Source organism: Zingiber officinale, chromosome 8A (assembly GCF_018446385.1).
Source record: "Zingiber officinale cultivar Zhangliang chromosome 8A, Zo_v1.1, whole genome shotgun sequence".
Taxonomy (NCBI): domain Eukaryota; kingdom Viridiplantae; phylum Streptophyta; class Magnoliopsida; order Zingiberales; family Zingiberaceae; genus Zingiber; species Zingiber officinale.
Window position 1 is genome coordinate 34,636,206 of NC_056000.1, and position 20,004 is coordinate 34,656,209.

At 39.7% G+C, this 20,004-nt stretch overlaps 2 protein-coding genes across 7 annotated transcripts; one reads left to right on the plus strand and one right to left on the minus strand.

Annotated features, from left to right (window-relative positions):
- Nucleotides 1-8,355: 8,355 nt before the first annotated feature.
- LOC122008414 (folate synthesis bifunctional protein, mitochondrial-like) lies at nucleotides 8,356-12,167 on the minus strand. Of its 5 annotated transcripts, none has more exons than XM_042564138.1 (3): nucleotides 11,966-12,089; nucleotides 10,098-10,336; nucleotides 8,356-10,019 (listed from the first exon to the last, which is right to left on the minus strand). In XM_042564138.1, the coding sequence occupies exons 2-3, from the start codon at nucleotides 10,165-10,167 to the stop codon at nucleotides 8,530-8,532; spliced, it is 1,560 nt and encodes a 519-aa protein (XP_042420072.1). In that variant the 5' UTR covers nucleotides 10,168-10,336; nucleotides 11,966-12,089; the 3' UTR covers nucleotides 8,356-8,529. The 5 variants fall into 5 exon arrangements, with proteins under 5 accessions (XP_042420072.1, XP_042420071.1, XP_042420073.1 ...); XM_042564137.1 differs by lacking the exon at nucleotides 11,966-12,089 and adding an exon at nucleotides 11,686-11,833; XM_042564139.1 differs by lacking the exon at nucleotides 11,966-12,089 and adding an exon at nucleotides 11,682-11,825 and having other exon boundaries at nucleotides 10,098-10,232.
- LOC122008415 (cleavage stimulation factor subunit 50-like) lies at nucleotides 12,043-18,382 on the plus strand. 2 transcript variants are annotated; one of them, XM_042564141.1, is made up of 15 exons: nucleotides 12,043-12,185; nucleotides 12,569-12,801; nucleotides 12,877-12,960; nucleotides 13,031-13,155; nucleotides 13,363-13,435; nucleotides 14,232-14,315; nucleotides 14,419-14,505; nucleotides 14,800-14,870; nucleotides 16,070-16,121; nucleotides 16,216-16,273; nucleotides 17,102-17,202; nucleotides 17,278-17,432; nucleotides 17,693-17,801; nucleotides 17,972-18,028; nucleotides 18,089-18,382. In XM_042564141.1, the coding sequence occupies exons 2-15, from the start codon at nucleotides 12,703-12,705 to the stop codon at nucleotides 18,248-18,250; spliced, it is 1,317 nt and encodes a 438-aa protein (XP_042420075.1). In that variant the 5' UTR covers nucleotides 12,043-12,185; nucleotides 12,569-12,702; the 3' UTR covers nucleotides 18,251-18,382. The 2 variants fall into 2 exon arrangements, with proteins under 2 accessions (XP_042420075.1, XP_042420076.1); XM_042564142.1 differs by lacking the exon at nucleotides 12,043-12,185 and having other exon boundaries at nucleotides 12,745-12,801; nucleotides 13,041-13,155.
- Nucleotides 18,383-20,004: the final 1,622 nt, after the last annotated feature.

Consider the following 20,004-nt stretch of genomic DNA (forward strand, 5'->3'; position numbering starts at 1 on the left):
AGATACTCAACCTCCAAAGAAGAGGAAATCCAAGAAGCTTCATCCTCAAGGGAATGCACCGAAGGGAACAAGGAGGGAGCATACTCCTTGTTTCACATTCAAGATGATGAAGCCTCCACCTCTAGGATTGAGGGGGAGCAATCCTTGGTGACACCGGAGCAAGAAGAAGAAGAAGCTTCTACATCCGGGTCAAGAGAAGAAGAGGAGGAAGAAGCTTCTACCTCCACAAGCCAAGAAAAATCAAATGGAGGAGAATCAAGGTCCGATCAAGAGGAAGCTTCTACCTCCGGATCCAAAGAAAAAGATGCCACCCCTGCAAGCAAAGGTATAAATATTTCAATTAATAATAAAAATCATATAATATGTTTTGAGTGTAGGGAACATGGGCACTATAAGAGCAAGTGTCCCAACTTGGCCAAGAAGAAGGGCCAAATGGCACAAAAGGGCAAGGAGAAGCTCAAGGAGACCACCCCAGGACAAAGAAGAGCAAGGAGCACATTGTGTGCTTCTTGTGTCAACAAAAAGGGCATTACCGAAGTCAATGCCCCAAGGGGAAGAAGATGGTCAAGGCTCAAGGAGGCACTAGTCAAGGGGGAGCCTCCAAGGTAAAGAAGAAGGTAACATTCATTGAGCCTATTCCCTTGCAAAATGGTAAAAAGCATGCTAGGTCAAAATTTTATCATCTTAATGCGATTTACCATAAGAATAGGAAGCATGAGGGCTTTAAGGAAAAGCATGTGGCCCTACATGCCAAAACTACTATCCCAAAGGCTAGGAATGTAGGTAAAAACCTAGGCGATAACTCTAAGGATGTAAGATACAAGCCTAGAAACAAAAATGCTCATGAACTTAATGGAAAACCAAAAACTAAGGACTTAGTGATAGAAAATCAAGTCTTGAGATCAAGACTTGATAAAATGGAAAAGACCCTAAAAAGGATGGAAAATATCCTATTAGGGCAAAATGAGCATAACCTAGGTTTAGGGGTACAAAAGCCATCCAATGGCCATAGAGGTTTGGGATACAAACCAAAGGCTAAGAAGGATGTGCCCTCTTACCATAGAGTTCCATATAGTTATGGAACAAACCCTAGGTCTAGTGGGCAAGTCAAAAATACTAGGGAGGTCATCCCTAAGAGTATTTTTGCAATTAATGTGACTAAGACTTCTATGAAGTCCAAGAAAGTCACTAACAAGGTCACAAGGGAGGCTATCCCTAGAGTTGACCTAGAAAATGTGACCAAGGATTCTAAGAAGCCCAACAAGGTCACTAGGAAGGTATCTAGGGAAGTTATCCCTAGTGAGTACCTAGAGCATCCAAGGAGCACCAATAGGTGTTGGGTTCCTAGGAGCATCTTCTCTACCCCATAGATGGGTTAGAAAGTGTCAACTCCGATTAGAAGGGTAGTTAACCCAACTTTGAGGAAATTGACACTCAAGGAGCATTTTCAAGGTTTTAGTTAACCTTTGAAAATGAAATGGAATTATTATTTACTCCTTGAAAGAGTAAAATGTGCCAAATTGGAGAAGTATTGATTTTATTTTAAAGTGGCACAAATTTGAGAAAACACAAGAACTACCAAGTTGGGATTTTGGTATGTTCTTAGGAAATTAAAGGCAAACTAAGCCTTAATTTAAAAGTGCTACTCTTGAGGAAAAATGGAATATGCCAACATTTGAGGATATGTTTACTTTCAATTGGCATACATTAAATCAAGGAAATTAGAAATGCCAATTTAGGTTTTGGCACTCTCTTGAAGCACTTTAGGGCAATCTAGGTTTAAGTTGTAAGTTTAGCTAAGACTTTAAGGATACTTAGATAGTTAATCTAGGTATATTTTATTTATGCTAAACCTTGCCATGATTGTTTGCCCATCATATGCCATGACATCATGTCTATTTTTGCATTCATGTTTTATTATGAAAAATCCAAAAATACCATGTCATGACATTCATACATCATGTAGTTATAGAAATCTTTCTTTTGAAAGCTATTTTATTTTGATGTATGCCATAACATAATCATGCATTAAGTTTAATTCCTTGTAATTAAGGACGAATGACATTTAACGACACTTATTGACAAGTGACATCCTAGGTGGATGTCTAACATTTCTAAAATGCCTAGATAGATATGCATGATCCCTAGAATAGGGCAAAACCAAATTTTACATCTCACAAAGACCTCTAAGGTGACTTGTATGTGTTTTAGTGCATATTATATACAAGTGAGATGTTAGAATGATGAATAAAGCTCAAGATGTTGATTTAGTGCATTCCTTTGAGTTTTAAATTCATCAAAACACATAGTTATGTGTTTTCCCATCATTGGGAAAGCTAATGTACAAGTCATGTGCATTATGCCCAAGGAACATGATGGGATATTGGTTTTGAAAATGTTTTTAAAATGTTTTTGGAAAACCTTGGTGAAGGCTATCTTTTGATAGTAATCACCATTGAATAGTTAGACACAAACTTGAAGAAAAACACTAAAGTTTTTGCAAGTTTTCAAGTTTGTGTCAATCTTTGAAAATATGATGTATTTTCATAGAAAGCTATTTTTCCATGATTAAGTATGCCCTAAATTATGTCTACACGAAATTTCATAATTTTTGGATTTTTGTAGAATTTTCTAGGGGTTTCTGAAGTTGACTGAAATGGAATTTCAGCAGCTATCAGAGCTCCGATCGATCCATGGATCGATTGGAGTTCCATGAATCGATCCATGGATCGATTCAAACGGCAATTCCCGCGAGCAGAAGCTCGCTGGATCGATCAGCCGATCGATCCAGGGAGTCTGAATCGATCCGTGGATCGATTCAGAAAGGTTCAATCGAACCCAACTCCAATCGATCCAAGTTGCTGATTTTGGCTGGGAAGGCCTGATTTCAGCATCTTTGAACCTCTTTGAGTCTAGGTAACCATTCCAAACCCCTTAAATACATTTGTATACATACAAAGGGTGTTTTCATGTTGAAAACAAGGATGGATTGGTTAACGAAGACTAAGTAGAAGTTTAGGTTGAGGTTGTTTCAAATTTTGAATATTTGAACCTCAAAACTTCTAAATTTGGGTTTCCTAATGTTTTAGGGATTCCAAGTCATTGTTGGTGCAATGACAGAAGTTACCACCATGTCTTTAGGGGGAGGGACTCTTTAAAGACATGAAAATTATTTTTCATGAACCTTGGAAGGTGGTTAACCTTCTGTTGTGAACTTGCTCAAGGTTGAGCATTTAAACTTGAAATGGGGAGTGGATATCCTCATTATTTCAAGTGGACACTCATGTGGTAGATAATGCTCAAGGTTGGGTAGTTGTCTACATTGAGGGAGAAGTTAAGGATGAATGAAGGGTATGGGACCTTCATTATCGTGTTGATCACAACGAGTGATGTTGTGAACAACGATGAGCAACTCTTCAGGGGGAGAGTCTTCAACAAATGGATTTGTTGAAGTGTGCCCAGAATTGGAGCATAGGTTGATGTGTGTCCAACGATGGGTTGATGTGTGCCAATAGGGGGAGAATGTATGGTTAAGCTTAGTCCTTCATTACCTATGGGAAGGTCATAGGGGGAGAATGAAAGGACTCATGAAAGGGAGTAAGTTAGGCTTTCATTACCTAGAGGGAGTTTGCCCTCTTAGGGGGAGAATGAAGAGCTTAATTTATGCTTTCATTACCTAGTGGCATGAAGAAGGAGGCTATGGGATTAGTCTAACTTACATATGGGATTGTAAGTGTTATTGTGGTATTGTCAAACATCAAAAAGGGGGAGATTGTTGGTGCAATATCCCTCAGGTCAAGGTTGACCTGGGTAACCAAGCTGAGTCTTGGTTTGGGTTTAGATGTTTGACAATAAGATATTAATTGAAGAAGAGTCAAGTAGGTCAAGGTTGACTGGATACTTGACTGGGAAGTCCTAACTGGGATGTTAGGCAAAATGAAAGTCCTGGTGAGTGAAGCCAGGCAGAAGAAAAGTCCTGGTGAGTGAAGCCAGGTGAAAGTCCTAGTGAGTGAAGCTAGGCAGATGGAAAACCCTAGTGAGTGAAGCTAGGTGAAAGTCCTGGTGAGTGAAGCCAGGCGAAAGTCCTAGTGAGGGAAGCTAGGCAGAAGGAAATCCTGGTGAGTGAAGCCATGTGAAAGTACTAGGGAGAGAAGCTAGGCGGATGGAAAACCCTAGTGGGTGAAGCTAGGTGAAACCCCTGTGAGTGAAGCCGTGCAAGGGAAAATCCAGATGGATCAAGGATGATCGGACATCTAGTGTTGGGAAGTCCAAGTAGGTCAAAGGAATTGACCGGATACTTGGCATGAGTTGAAAAGTCCAAGTAGGTCAAAGGAATTGACCGTAGGTCAAAGGAATTGACCGTGGGGCAAAGGAATTGACCGTAGGTCAAAGGAATTGACCGGATACTTGGCACGAGTTGGAAAGACCAGGTAGGTCAAAGGTATTGACCGGATACTTGGCACGAAGAAAAGTCTAAGTGAGTCAAAGGGATTGACCGGACACTTGGTGAGCCAGTTCTAGCAGGTCAAGGGTGACCGGATGCGATGCATGATGTACCGACAGGTCATAGGTGACCGGATGTTGGTTTAGGGGGCTTTGGACTTGATTTTGGGCAAAATTAAGCGCTCTGGATCGATCCGTGGATCGATCCAAAGCCTCCCCAATCGATTGGGAACATTCGAATCGATCGGGATCCGACCGTTGACATTGTTTATAGCTGCAGGCGTTCGATGGCTGCGGAAGAACTTCTCCGATTCACTCCAGAGCTCTCGCCTACTCCTCCACAGCGCTCTCAAAGATCAGGTCGCCAGTTCTTGAAGGGTCTTGGAAGCTTTCCAAGTCAAGAGGCGGATCAAAGGCAAGAAGAGAAGCTAGGGTTAGGGTTTTCTGTACTCATTGTAAGCTTTGCGCTTGTATTTTGTTTCCCTTTCCTTTCTTCTTGTACTGAGAGTCTTGTAGGGCTTCTCCGCCCTCGGTAGTTACCGAAAAGGAGTGTTTTCATAGTGGAGGGTGCGTGCGTGGTGTGAATCCTTGGACTAGTCACCTCTTGTGAGGTGGATACCAAGTAAACCAACCGTGTTAGCGTTGTTGCATTTGTTTCTGTATTTTCCGCTGCATATTCTTGAAGAAACAAGCAACGCCAAGCAACGCCGAGCACCGAGAGAACGCGACGAGCTATTCACCCCCCCCTCTAGCTACTTTTGGTCCTAACAACTTTCTCTCTCCTCATTCTCTCATCATACTTTCTCTCTTATCATTCTCTCATCACACATTCTCTATCATTTTCTCCCTATATTCTCTCCCATCACACACTCTCTTTCCTCATTTTTTCTCTTTTTATTCTCTTCCATCACACTTTTTCTTTTATCACAATTTCTCTCCCATTACACACTCTCGCCTCTTTTTTTCATCATACTTTCTCTGATCTCCTTAATCTCTCTTACCATATTCTCTCTCCTCATTTTCTCTCATCACACTTTCCCTCTCTTGATTCTCTCCCATCACACACTCTTGTTGGTGCGGTAAGCATCCGACGATCGAACCTTAGTTTTGATAATGGCAAAGGATTCAAAGTTAAGTTAGTGTGTGATCTAATACGTTTGAATAAGTGTTTCAGGAAAGTCCTAGCTGCGGTTAGGCAGGTGAAAAACCCTAAGGGGTGGTAACCTTAGGTCCTAGGGGGTGGTAACCCTAGGTGGAGGAAAACCCTAAGGGGCGGTAACCTTAGGTCCTAGGGGCGGTAACCTTAGGTGGAGGAAAACCCTAAGGGGCGGTAACCTTAGGTCCTAGGGGGCGGTAACCCTAGGTGGAGGAAAACCCTAAGGAGCGGTAACCTTAGGTCCTAGGGGGCGGTAACCCTAGGTGGAGAAAAACCCTAGGGGGCGGTAACCCTAGGTCCTAGGGGGTGGTAACCCTAGGCGGAAAGTCCAGTCGGTTTGGAGGACCGGACTGACATAAGGTAATCTCTCCTGAGGGGAGTAGGTGAGGACGCGTTCCCCGTAGAGGGAACAGTAGGCGTCGGGTCGACCTAGGGTTTCCGGTTGGGAATCCGAAGTCAGACTCGGACAGTCCGAAGACTGTCAGTTCTTCTTTACTATGTTTTATCAGATTCTAACACTGTCTTGCAGGGTATTTGCTCGGACTAACCTTGTTTTGCAGGAGAGGAACCTGCTGGAAAAAGGTGGTCCGGGCGCCCGGGACCAAACTTTATCCCCTGTCGCGACTTCGCCACGTGGAGCATCCTGGTTGGTTGGCCACGTCACACTCCAGGCGCCCGGAAGGGATCCAGGCGCCCGGAAGGTCATATAAAAAGAGGGTCGAGGGAGCAGCTGAAAGAACAATCTTCTAAGCTTTCTTTTGTGAAGTGCTGCCTACGAGACAACCTTGAAGTGCTACTACTCGACGTCGACAACCCAAAGCTCAGACTCTTCGATCTGTTGTTGTCGGTATTAGTTTACTTATTGCTTTAATTGTAATTCAGATTGTAACTTTTACGAATTATAGTTGTTGCCCACCGGAAGCGATCAAGGATCGCGGGCCTTCGAGTAGGAGTCGATCAAGGCTCCGAACGAAGTAAATCCACTGTGTTCATCTGCTTGTGTTTCTTTCATTTCCGCTGCGTTTTTACTCGAGTGTTTCACGACTTCGATAAACGTATAAAATAGCCACGAGCGCTATTCACCTCCCCTCTAGCGCTTTCGATCCATCAACTCTCTCCTTATTTTCTCTCACCAGACTTTCCCTCTCTTTATTTTTCCCATCATACTTTCTCTCTCCTCAATCTCTTCTCATTTTTTTTCATCACACTTTTCTGTCTTCATTTTTTCTCAACACACTTTCTCTCTCATCGTACTTTTTCTCTCCTTAATCTCTTCTATCACGCTCTCTTTTTATTTTCTCTCACCATACTTTTCCTCTTTTCATTTTTTTCCATCATACTTTCTCTCTCATTATATTTTCCCTCTCATATTTAACTTTCTCTCTCATAAAAGGCGCCTTTTTATTGTAACGACCCGACCCTCTTGGCCCATTTGGCGGCTCATTTGGAGACCTCTCATGTCGTCGACCGTCGGCCCTTATGTCGTCGGCCCATTTGGCGACCTCTAATGTCGTCGACCGACGACCCTTGGCCGTGTCGTTACTCACTAGGACTTTCCACCCCTGGTCAGTGGATTTTTACCTCCCCAAGGATTCGAACTCTAAACCTCCAGACTTAAGTATTAGAGTTTATGAATCCTGGTAACTAAGTGAGATTTCCTCGATTTTATCGAGATTCGAACCCCAAATCTTATTGTGACAAAAATTATTTCATATCACACACATTAAATATAGTGTCGAATAGATTTAACATATTCAATAATATCTGCTTTATAGCTATTCAATAATATTTATGTTATTGTAATTATAAAATTATAACTATTTCATAATTTTTTAATAAAAATTTATATTATCCAATAATATTTATATTATAATAACTATAAAATCATAATTAATTACAATTTAATTATTATTACAATACATACTTATTTTGTTCAACAATATTTATATCATAATAACTATAAATTATTATTAAATCATAACTACCATATAATCGTCATAGATTGGTGTAGTTAGTTCTACATGAATAATTACTTTAATAAATGGATCAATTTTTTATGGATGCTAAATATCTTACTGAATGTCTAATCTTCTTTGTATAAAAAGCACTCGTTTCGAGCCTTAGTTATGATAAATTTATAAAAAAAATTCCTTTAAATAGGACATGCAATTAAATAATACTGAGCTCCCGGACTGCTCACTATAAGCACTTTTCGATTTATCCTGATGATCGATGGAAAATTTTCGTAAGACCGAATAGATCACCTCATATTCGACATTACCAGCCTAATTAATCTTTTTTTTTCTTTGTATAAAAGGCCTCTACTATAGGATAAATGTTCTTCAAGGAATGTAAGACTACCTAATCTTTTTTTTTCTTTGTATAAAAGGCCTCTACTATAGGATAAATGTTCTTCAAGGAATGTAAGACTACCTGCAGAGATTATTAAAGTGATGACTTCATCAGATGAAACTCTAATATAACACAGATTTTTATTATTCATATAATTAACTGATGAGACTAGATGACATGATCTAATAATATTGGAATAATATATTAAATGACAATTGAATAATTATCCGTTGTTTATTAGTGAGGTATGACGTCCCTTTAATTAAAAAAAAAAAAAACGTCCCTTTGATAATTCTGGAAAAAAAAATGAAGCTATCTTTTACCTTTTGCCATTTATTTAGCCCAATATGCAATTTTTGCTTTTGTGGTTACCGAACGGTTCAAGACTTCAACAATCCTGTGAGTTAGACAAACTTTTCTAGCATCTCTCCAGTATAGTCTGATGAGAAAACAGAACTACAACAACAAGAGTAAAGAAACATAGAGACCAGAGATGAACGTCGACGAGAGATAGCAGCCAAAGACTATTTTATTTGTAGAGCCTCAAGCATGTCACTGTTTCATCTTATGCTTGCCCATTAACTTTGTTCAAGCAATGCATCACAGACCTTTGCAGCATCCAAACAATAGCCGACGTTATGCACTCTGACTATATTTGCGCCTCCCAAAATTCCTGCTGTTACAGCAGCAATGGTAGCAGGATCTCTCTCGATGGGATTCTTACGGTTGCATATCTCGCCTAAAAATCCTTTTCTAGATGGTCCAAACAAGATCGGCAAATGTGAAGCGGCCAAACTTTTCTTTCTGAGTTCTCTCCGGATCGAAGGAAGACCTGTGATTATGTTTAAGTTTTGCTGTGTATCCTTCGAGAAGCCAATGCCCGGGTCGATTATGATTCTCCATATCGGAATACCTGCCAATTCTGCTTCATGCAGCCGACTGTATAGTTCGGAAGCAACTTCCCCACAAACATCATGATACTGTAAATTTTCCTTACTTTGCATGGTTAATGGATCACCTCTCATATGCATAACAATATAAGGAACCCCAAGATCTCCTACTACCTTGAGAATTTCAGGATCGAGTTGTCCGCCGGAGACATCATTGACAATATGGGCTCCTCTATTTACTGCTTCGAATGCAACTTGAGAATAGAAGGTATCCACCGATAATAGTTTCCCTTCCATCTCAGGCATTTTAGTAACTACATCTAATATCGGGATAAGCCTCTGAAGTTCTTCATCAGCAGAAAGCCGACTTGCATTAGGACGTGTAGATTGAGCTCCGATATCAATAATATCTGCCCCTTCTGAGATTAACAACCTGACCTGTGAAACTGCAGCTTTGAGCTCTAGATACTTTCCTCCGTCGCTAAAACTATCAGGCGTCAAATTTATAACACCCATCACGTGTGTTTTCCTTGACCAATCCCATACCGAATTTCCGATTGGCAAAACCCTTTTCAATCCTTTGCTACCGATCAATGGTTCACCGCCTTGTTTTTCCCATGATTCAAATAGTCCATCCTTTTGTCCTGAGAAAGAATGCCAACATGCCACGTTATCATTGTCGATAGATGATCCTAATAGGTCGAGAAGAGGAGCCACAACAAAAGGCCTTTCAAATATTCGCTCATGTGGCACTGTAAGGTACTCAGACTCAATTTTGTATTTCCCGTAGAAAAGAATGTCTAAGTCAATTGGCCTCGGACCATACCGTATTCCATCTTTCCGTCCCAAATCTTTCTCTATCTGTTTGAGAACTTTCAACAAGTCATGAGGTCCAAGCTTGGTTGTACCTCTAATAGCAGAATTCAGAAAAAATGGCTGGTCAGTCACATAAGCAGGCTCCGACTCATATAAACACCCATGTCTTGTAATAGTTATGCCCGATTTCTTCATCATTCCCAGGGCCTCATTGAAATTGTGGACTCTGTCGCCGACATTGCTTCCTAGAGCAATCACTACTTCTTGTTCTGGAGAATGAACATAACATTCAGGAGAAGAATGGAAATTGGAACATAGCTTCCAGCAAAAGTCGGTGGATCTCGAGGTTCTAAAGTCCAATCCTGCAACATAGCAAAAGACAAAAGCTGTAACCGAAAAGAGCTAATCTGTGAGCTCTAATTAACAAAAATTAAGAATACCTATCTGACTATTTGAATGGACAAAGCCTATGAGCCGATGCCTGAAGAGAGAATGCAAATGCCTAAACATTTCAATGCCAAGAAGGGTAATCCACCATCAAACGAGATCCACAGTCCACCGCCGAAAATAAAGATCTAATGACTAGTTAAGAAAGTAGATTCAACAGTGTATTCATATCGTTCAAAATGTTCATCAGGAGAAGCTAATTGTGAGGTGGTGCCATAAACTCCAACTTGTTCTGTATGGCAGAGATGATAAAAAAAGGTGCAGAAATCAGAGATCTATTTCATATCGGCTAAAAAAATGGAACCCATTCTAACAAACAAAATAAAGAAAAACTACAACTTTGACACAGAAAAGGATGGCAAAAGACGAGAAAAATCAGCCAAAATAGAACCTATAGACAACAATGATAGTTTTAACCAAAGACAAAAGCTTTAACCAAAGACAGATAATCTGAGCTCTAGTTAACAAAAATTAAGAGGAGTGTGTCTTATATATAAAGTATCTATCTGACTATTCGAATGGACAAAGCCTATGAGACGATGTCTGAAGAGAGAATGCAAATGCCTAAACATTTCCATGCCAAGAGGGGTAATCCACCATCAAACGAGATCCATGGTCCACCGCTGAGCATAAAGATCTAATGACTAGTTAAGAAAGTAGATTCAACAATGTATTCATATCGTTCAAACTGTTCATCAGGAGAAGCTAATTGTGAGGTTGAGCCATAATCTCCAACTTGTTCTGTATGGCAGAGATGATAAACAAAGATGCCGAAATCAGAGATCTATTTCATATCGGGTAAAAAAATGGAACACATTCTAACAAATAAATAAAGAAAAACTGCAACTTTGACGAAAAAAACGGACGGAAAAGACGAGAAAAATCAGCCAAAATAGAACCTATAGACAACAATGATAGCTTTAACCAAAGACAAAAGCTTTTAACCAAAGACAAAAGTTTTTTAACCAAAGAGAGATAATCTGTGAGCTCTAGTTAACAAAAATTAAGAGTGTCTCTTATATATAAAGTACCTATCTGACTATTTGAATGGACAAAGCCTATGAGCCCATGCCTGAAAAGAGAATGCAAATGCCTAAACATTTCCATGCCAAGAGGGGTAATCCACCATAAGAGATCCACGGTTCACCCCCGAGCGTAAAGATATAATGACTAGTTAAGAAAGTAGATTCAAAAATGAAATCATATTATTCAAAACGTCCATCAAGAGAGGCTAATTGTGTGGTTGAGCCATAAACTCCAACTAGTTCTGTATGGCAGAGATGATAAAAAGGTACAGAAATCATTGATCTATTTCATATCAGCTAAAAAAATGGAACACATTCTAACAAACAAAAGCAGAAAAGGATGGGAAAAGACGAGAAAAATCAGCCAAAATGGATCCAAAAGACAAAAATGATAGCTTTAAGCTACATCAGATAAACCAAAAGACCAAAGATAAAGAAAGAAAAAGCTCTTCCGTGTTATTGTAAACTACAATGGCTATAAGATTCGTGAAAGAAGAAAGTTCCCATTCTTGGCCATCAAATTCTTGGGAAGTAAAATTATTGAAAGAATATCCACCGAAACAGAAGGAAAGAACGCCAATGAGTGTGCCATCTCATCGAATTGAACTCGCAGCAACGGAATCAAAGAGGACCGACAGAGCGTCGCAGTTAGATCGAGGGGATGAGGGAGCAAAGACAGGGATGGATCTAGATCTCGATGAGGTTGGTGGAGACCCGACAATGGTCAGTGGACATTATTCAAGTATTTACCCTAAACGGATCAGTCGGGTCGAAGCTCACCCGATCCGATGCATCAAAATCCGACACACAGGGGAGACAGAGAAAGAGAGGGAGACCTGATACGGCGGCGCTCCCCGTCCGGTACCTGACCTCGACGGAGGCGGTACGGCGGCAGACGGCAAGCGGCACCACCGCGCCGCCTCTCGCCGAACCCAACCTATCTCCACGCCACCGAGTCGAGGAATCGCGATCGGCCGCCCTCCGCAGCTCCTCCGTTGTGGAGAAGATCGACGCCCGTCCTGCAGTGGCCCTCATCATCCTCGTCCCGCCGAGGCAGTAAGCAAACCCTCCTCCATTGAAGCTTTGGCAGAAGGAACTTTTACATTCTATTTTATTTTTGGTAAAAAAAAAAATCCTTTAGCGGATAATTTTCTAAATAAAAGGGCAAAAATTAAAATTTATATGATATTGAAAATAATATTATTATCTTCCAAAAATAGAAAAAATAAAGTTTACAGGACGAAAATGAAAATTTGGAAGCTTGGATTGCCTGGTCCTGGCGGCTTTCGGCGTCGGTATCGTGCAATACTAGGGTTTTAGAAAGGGGGAGATTCTAGCAGAATGGAATCGATAGTTGATCTAATCTTTAGCATTTAGATCGATCATGCAAATGTGCAACTGAAAGAATTCGTGTTGCGGCCTCATCGCTGGTGTTTTAGGGCTCCAGCTTCATAGCTATTCGTGGGTGGCGAAAGATTGAAGTTTTAGACTACAGTTGAGCTTCTCAGACTGTGGGAAGCTTCGATTTGGAAGATATCCCCTTTTTCTTTGTTTCTTTAGCACTTCGAGGTGAATGGAGGCTAGCCTGGAGGAGACCCTTCAGGAAGGCAAGCTCTTCCGCCAGATCAATGAGCTGATCGTCGCCCATCTTCGGGACAACAACCTTAATCAGGTAAATCGCCTCCCATCTTCCCGGATTACCTCCTTGAATCCTGTTTTTGGTAAAAGGTTTCAACTTGTGTGCCAGGCTGCAGCTGCAGCTGCTTCAGCCACCATGATTCCTTTGAACACGGACGTGCCTCCAAATAGGCTTCTTGAACTTGTAGCCAAGGTACGGTTTATATAGTTCATCATGCTTTGCTTAACAAACTTGTAGCTTTCAAACTCTGATGCGTCCACAGGGTCTTGCAGTGGAGAGGGAGGAAGTTTCGAGGGGGGTTTCGTTTTCTTCTCTACTCAATTCTGCATCAGGGATACCGGCTGCACATGGCTCACTGCCTCTTGGAAGCAATGCCATAGATTTCAGGCGAGTAACACTTACAATGCTTTGCCTTGTTTGTGACATTTACATGTGATGGTGAAATGTAATGGCAGTTTATTTGTATATGAACAAATTAATTTAGTATTTTCTTTCTTGGCCACTTGCAACTGTAACTCTTGATATTGAATTTTCTATCATGTGGAATGATGTGTACGAGACTGATCTTTGATATTCCTGTTTGTGTTTATTTAGTATCATGCACAACACAAAGGGTTCATCCAAGACTTTTCCAAAGCATGAAACAAAACATGTTTCGGATCATAAGGTATCAATGATAATTCATCACAAACATTTTTCAATTAATTTATAATATTATACTACTTCCATATTATCCATTCACTAGTTTCTTATAGTTGTATACGTCTAAAACATTGAACAAAATCAAGAAAAGGGATGTTTGGCTCTCATATATTTGATTATAGAAGATAGTAGTTTGAACAAGAATAAAGAATGGTTACCTACCTCTTCAACTTTGCTTTTTCCCCTGTACCTCCAATAATGAAATTAATCTTACACTAAATCATCCTTTATTTTGTATTTTATCATAGGCTGTCTTAAAGAATCACTTCTCAGAATTTTCTTGAAATGAGGGCTAGTGCACATGAAGTAACTTTCCCTTGCTTCTATTTACAATAGTGTTTTTCCTTGTCAGTATCCTTTGATTCAACCTCCATTAGCTTATGTATATGTGGTCTAGACCTAATCTTAATTGTACAGGAACACACAATCTTAGTCATTTTTTTCCTCGATAAATCTTTGAAACTTTCCCATACAAACCGCTTCAAACTTTATTATTTTTGTCATTCTGCAATATATTTCATTTGAGATGTCTTCGACTCTTTATAGACAGCCTTATTGTTTCAACCATCATATTCTTGGCTCATAACGTGGTGCAACTCCATAGGGAATTCTTGGCTATAATAATAATTTTTCTCATTCCTGTAAACATATTCATTCACATGTATGCACATTTTTTTGTTCAGCTTGGTTAGAAATTTGATTCAAAGACTGATACTAAATGGAAATTAATTTTAGAAAGATATGCAATGTATCTCCTGCAGAATGTAGCCAGATGTGCGAGGTTTAGTCGTGATGGGCGATTTGTGGCAACTGGAAGTTCAGACACATCCATTAAGTTATTTGAGGTCTCCCTCTGCCCTCAATATTTCATCTATATCTTCTTTTTGGCTTGTGTTAATGGTGGCCTTATTCTGTTTTCTGAATTCGTATAGTTGTACTTTACTATAGGTTTCAAAAACGAAGCAAAGCATGCTTACAGATGCCAGGGATGGTCCTGTGAGGCCTGTGATTCGGACGTTCTATGATCATTCACAAGTAACCTCATCTGTCATAGTGCATTAGTTTCTGGTGTAATTACATGTTAAATGTTATGGCATCGAGTTTCTTTGAATGACACACTTGTAGCTATTAATTCTTTTATTACTAATTCTTTTATTATTAATTACAAATTATGCTCAATAATTTTTTATGGCAAGGAATTAAAGATGATATAGATACAAAATTAAGATTTGCTGAATATCTTGGGCCTGTAGGAAAATAATATGATGGGAACATTTTTCCTTGTGTGTGTCTTCTTTACATATTTTCAATCCTGTTGATGCTTTGCAGCCAATCAATGATCTGGATTTCCATCCACAGAATGCTATACTAATCTCAGGGGCAAAGGACAACACAATCAAGTATGTGTGTTTTTTTTTTTGCCTTTTTTTGTGTGTACATGAATTCACTGCAGTGTGTTGATATCTTGTGCTATTGAATGTACTTGGTGTACCAAAGCCTTCTTGCACTAGTCCTTTTAATTGTAAAGTCATTGTGGGTGTCTTAAAATTATTCCATTCATCAAAGAGTTTAGATGAATTTTATCCTGCTATCACGCAAATGATTCAGTTCAGTAATTTGCATTCCTCTTCTAACCTTAATTTTTTTCCTCATTCCACCATTTGGTTCTGCCTATGCTTATCAATTTAGGAGCAACCAATTTTGTTCACAATTAATCTCTGGTCACACTATTAATTTAGTAAGTGCACTGTTGATCTTATTGTACTTACCTTTATCTACCTCGTATTTCTCTTTTGACACATTCAATAGCTGCACATTATTTTCTGGAGTGTCGATTGGACTACTAATTATTTAATGTGTGTTTAAAACATTATTTATTTAATTGTTCCAGTAACCACAAGCATTTATCTCAATTTTCTCAATGCATTTTAATTAACTTCTCTGACGTGTTTTCTTACTATCACATTTAAATTGAAACCCTATTTTCAGTTTAGAGTTCACTTATTGATCAGCAAATTGCCAATGCCTCTCTCCAGTTATATGATGCTGCTTTGACTCTGTAAACCATGTTTTTTGAGTTGCCGTATATGGTAGCAAATTAATCATGAGTCTCAACTATTCGGCCTGGCTTGCATGGATCTTGTCCTGCTATTATTGAACTCTATTATTTAAGGCTGTAACATACTGATGGCTTCATTCTCAATCAATAAGTTTTATGCTTGTTCCAAGGACCCAACGTTCAAACTCATGTCTACATAACAGCTGCTCTAAAGCAACTTTATTCCATATCACTATACACACTTCTGTTTTCAAGCATTTGACAATGAACAATATTTTATCATTTTTGCTCTTGTTTTATTATCTTCTAAGCCCCTTTGTTGATGTTGAGAGATTGGATTCCCATCAAAACTTTGAGCAATCAAATCAAAATCGTAAGAATTGACTGCAAGTCTTGCCATCTTATGTGTTCCACTTCTTTATCAAAGTAGAATTCTCTGACCTCTTTTATGCCCCGCGTAGATAATTGTTTTGATTACTCATCTTATGGGGATTTCTTGATTTTATTTATATACTGATGAACTTTCATAGCCCATTTCAGATTTTTTGATTTCTCTAAGACAGTTGCAAGGAGAGCTGTCAGAGTTATCCAGGTTCTGTTGGTCTTTTTCTTATTCTTTTTTCAAACAATTCAAATTGCATTTGGTTGACATGAATCAAGCCTTTTCTATTTGATTGTGCACACAGGATACTCACAATGTGAGATCTGTTTCTTTTCATCCTTCCGGCGAATATCTTTTGGCAGGTTTGTTTCTGTTTTAACTTTTAAATTATTGAACTTTTCGTTTAATTACTTTTGTATAATATCATGTGATTGTTTGTTGTTTACTTCGCATGCATATAATCTCTGCTAGATGACTACCTGAACATCTCTGGCTACTTTCGCCTCTTTCTATTTTCATGATCATCTTCAAGAACTTGGCTTCATTTAAGGCTTCAAAATCTTTCAAGTTTCAAGCTCTTGTGGTAACCCTACTTTTGCCCTTGTTCTTATTTACATCCTAGCAGAGACGTATGATTTGTTTTGCTCTCTACTACTCTTGATGTTCTCACTTTTGTTCTCCCTTGGGATCACATCGATGTGAAAAGAGTTGTGGAGTAGAAGCCTCCGAAGCATGTTAAACCCTGTGTTAGCATTATTCATTTTTATTGTTTTACGTGCATGATAAGATATCGTCTCACATACTCAAATTAATCATTCGATCTAGTTATGTTTTGCGTATAGTTTTAGCCGTCTGTAACCTCCCCTCTAGCCGGAAGCCCAAGTTTTTCTTTTATATAATCTACAAATTTTATCGATCGTTTGTGACCAAAAGGTCACGGGTTCAAATCTTGGAAATAACCTCTTGCAAAAAGCAGGATAAGGTTGTGTACAATGGATCCTTCCCCGGGATTCCGCATGACGGGAGCTTCGTGCATCGGGCTGTCCTTTTTTGTTTTTACCGATCGTATGTTAATATTTTACGATAACTGTGTGTATTCTCATTCTACAGGGATTGATCATTCGATGCCACACTCGATCATATGTTGTTAATATTCACGATAACGGTGTGTGTTCATTCTCATTCTGCAGGGACTGATCATCCAATTCCCCATTTGTACGATATCAATACTTTCAAGTGTTACTTAACTGCAAATGCCCATGACCCGAATAATATTGCCGCCATCAACCAGGCATGTTGTTTCTGGCTCGAGTCATCTTACGCAACGGCAGTTTCCCTTAGCCTGAATCAAATCTACATTTTGTAGGTGAGGTACTCATCGACCGGCAGCATGTATGTGACGGCATCGAAAGATGGTTCTCTTGGTGTGTGGGATGGAGTCACTGCACAATGTATTCGCCCCATAGTCAGTGCGCATGGATCAATGGAGGCGACTAGTGCGAGTTTCACCAAAGACCAAAGGTACAGAATTTTGATCTATATGTTAAATTTACTTCTCGCAAAAGTTTCGTAAATAACAAAAAAAAAAAAAAATCTGTGGAAGAGGTGGCATTGGATTAGTAGACCAAGATATAACTAATCGTCACCTCTTGATGGCTGGCGACTAGACGAGACATTGCACAACCTTGAATATCATTTGAAGTTCTTGTGCCAGCCTTATCTGAAATTGGATGATCCATACACGCTTATGTTGTAATGTATGATAATGATTTGTCTTCCAGGTTCATCCTCTCTTGTGGCAAGGACTCTACCGTTAAATTGTGGGAAGTTGGAACGGGAAGACTCGTTAAGCAATACTTGGGAGCAGTACATAAACAACAGCGTTGTCAGGTTGGTCGATCATCCTGGTGTTTTTCGAAACTCGCGACTCTTTCTACTTTCACATGCCACTAGTTAAAAGCAATATTTGGAAAACCTTACTCAACTAGCTCAAATCGAAGAGTTTCCTTATTATCCTAGTGCATTGTCATGTGCTATCGAAACTTTGGTTGCGATCGCAGGCTGTATTCAACGATACCGAAGAGTTTGTTCTATCCATCGACGAGCCAAACAATGAGGTGAGTTTGTTCATGCTGCATCTCATATGCTGAATTTTGCTAAGGTGAACTTCCATCCAGGTTGTCATTTGGGATGCTCTCACCGCCGAGAAGGTGGCGATGTGGCCATCCAATCACTCAGGCTCTCCGCGTTGGATCGACCACTCGCCGACCGAGGCCGCCTTCGTCACCTGTGGCGGCGATTGGTCAGTCAGATTCTGGAAAGAAATTCAAATCCAATGAGGCAAAACGAATCCATCAACCTGGTTCTGTAAACTGAATTCTTGATTCATGCAAAGCCTCTACAACAAGATGCTTATTTCTGTAAACTGATAGAAATTCTTCAACGAGCAGAATTGAAATTGTAATTGGATTTCTAGAAGCTCGACACGAACTTGGTAGCTGCAAAAGCTGCAGAGACAAAGAGGGTGTCGTCGGATACAATGAGGTTGAAATTGGGTGGAAGGTAAGGTCGCGATTTAAAACGGCTCCAAGATAGCTTCATCTTGGAGCAATTTTGACTCTAAGTTATCAAAATTGCTTCATTTTGAAGAAGTTTTAGTCAAAGCAGCTCTAAGAGGATGATATTTTATAAAAAAGGATTGTTCGGTCTATGAAATTGGATTTCAGAGAAGGATGGGATTATATGAAGTCTATTATAGATTGATGTGATATGTTATAAGTAGAGGTGAGATGATGGTTAAAGTCAAAATAATATGATAATATGGCAATTAGGGTTGGAGCGTATATAGCTGAACGAGTCACTATCGTTGCTAAAGCCTTCAATATGGAGCTGATCAAACTTAAGAGCCGGTTGGATTTAATAGCTTGGACTTAAGAGATTGCACTACTTAGTATCAGGGTATCTAACATAGAGTCGGTCGACTTTACAGCTGGTCGAATTCAAGGGACCCGACTTTCCATTTGTTAAGCACAAATCTCAGTATATGATCGATCGGCCCTAATGCAGGTTGAATTTAAGAAATTTGTCACTCTATTCATTACCTAGATATACCGAATAAATCTAGCAGATCTTAATACGTCGATCAGGTATATCGGACAGCTCACCCTTCAAAAGGTAGTCTCTCAATATATAGCCAAACAGACTAAGATCAGGTTAGACTTAAAATAGCCAAGGCACTCAGCATGTAGTCATTGAGCATCACAATATCTCCTAGCATATAGTCAATCATCACAAGGGTCATTCGGTCTTACGGAGCATGGTCCCCCATTTCTCAGCTCTGTTACTACCAGAAAACTCAACAGGATAAGGTAACACTCACATATTGCTGGTCGAACATTCATAATGTTGGTCAGGCATTCATATACTTGGTTAGATGTATGGCCGGTTGGACTTATGGGGTCGAGCTCCCTTTTTCTCGAGAGTCAGTCTCCCATCATATGGTCGGTCGGTCCTAGTACTGCTTGGACGTATGAGACTTGACTCCTCATTACTTATAAGATTTTTAGCATCAGAGTCTACGTGCATATAGCCGACCGACCCTATGTTCGATCAGATTTATGGGATTCAACTCATTCAAAGGTACAGAACTCCTATCACATGAGGTCGGCGGGTTTACAAGGCTTTGTTCCTGTTTCATATATATGTGCTCAAGGCAAACACATAAGACAATTCCCATTATAAGCTTGGTCGGACATAGATCCGGTTGGGACCTCGGTCGGCTAAAGGTCCGGCTAGGCTACCTTCTAGAACAACATTGTCAGAAAATTACAATAATCTGCCAAAGAATAATAGCTATTTACGAGGAAATATATATTCTGATATCCGACACATACCTACAACATGTTGGTGCAGCAGAGACCGGCAAGAGGGGGGTGAATTGCTGAAAACAAAAATTAAAAATACCCTCCTCGAATTTCAACTCAGAATAAATGCAGTAGTAAAAAGTAGAGACAGAAAATTAAAAACAGAAACAGGAATTTAACCTGGTTACAACCAAAGAGGTTGTTAATCCAGGGCAGTGAAAAGCGCACTA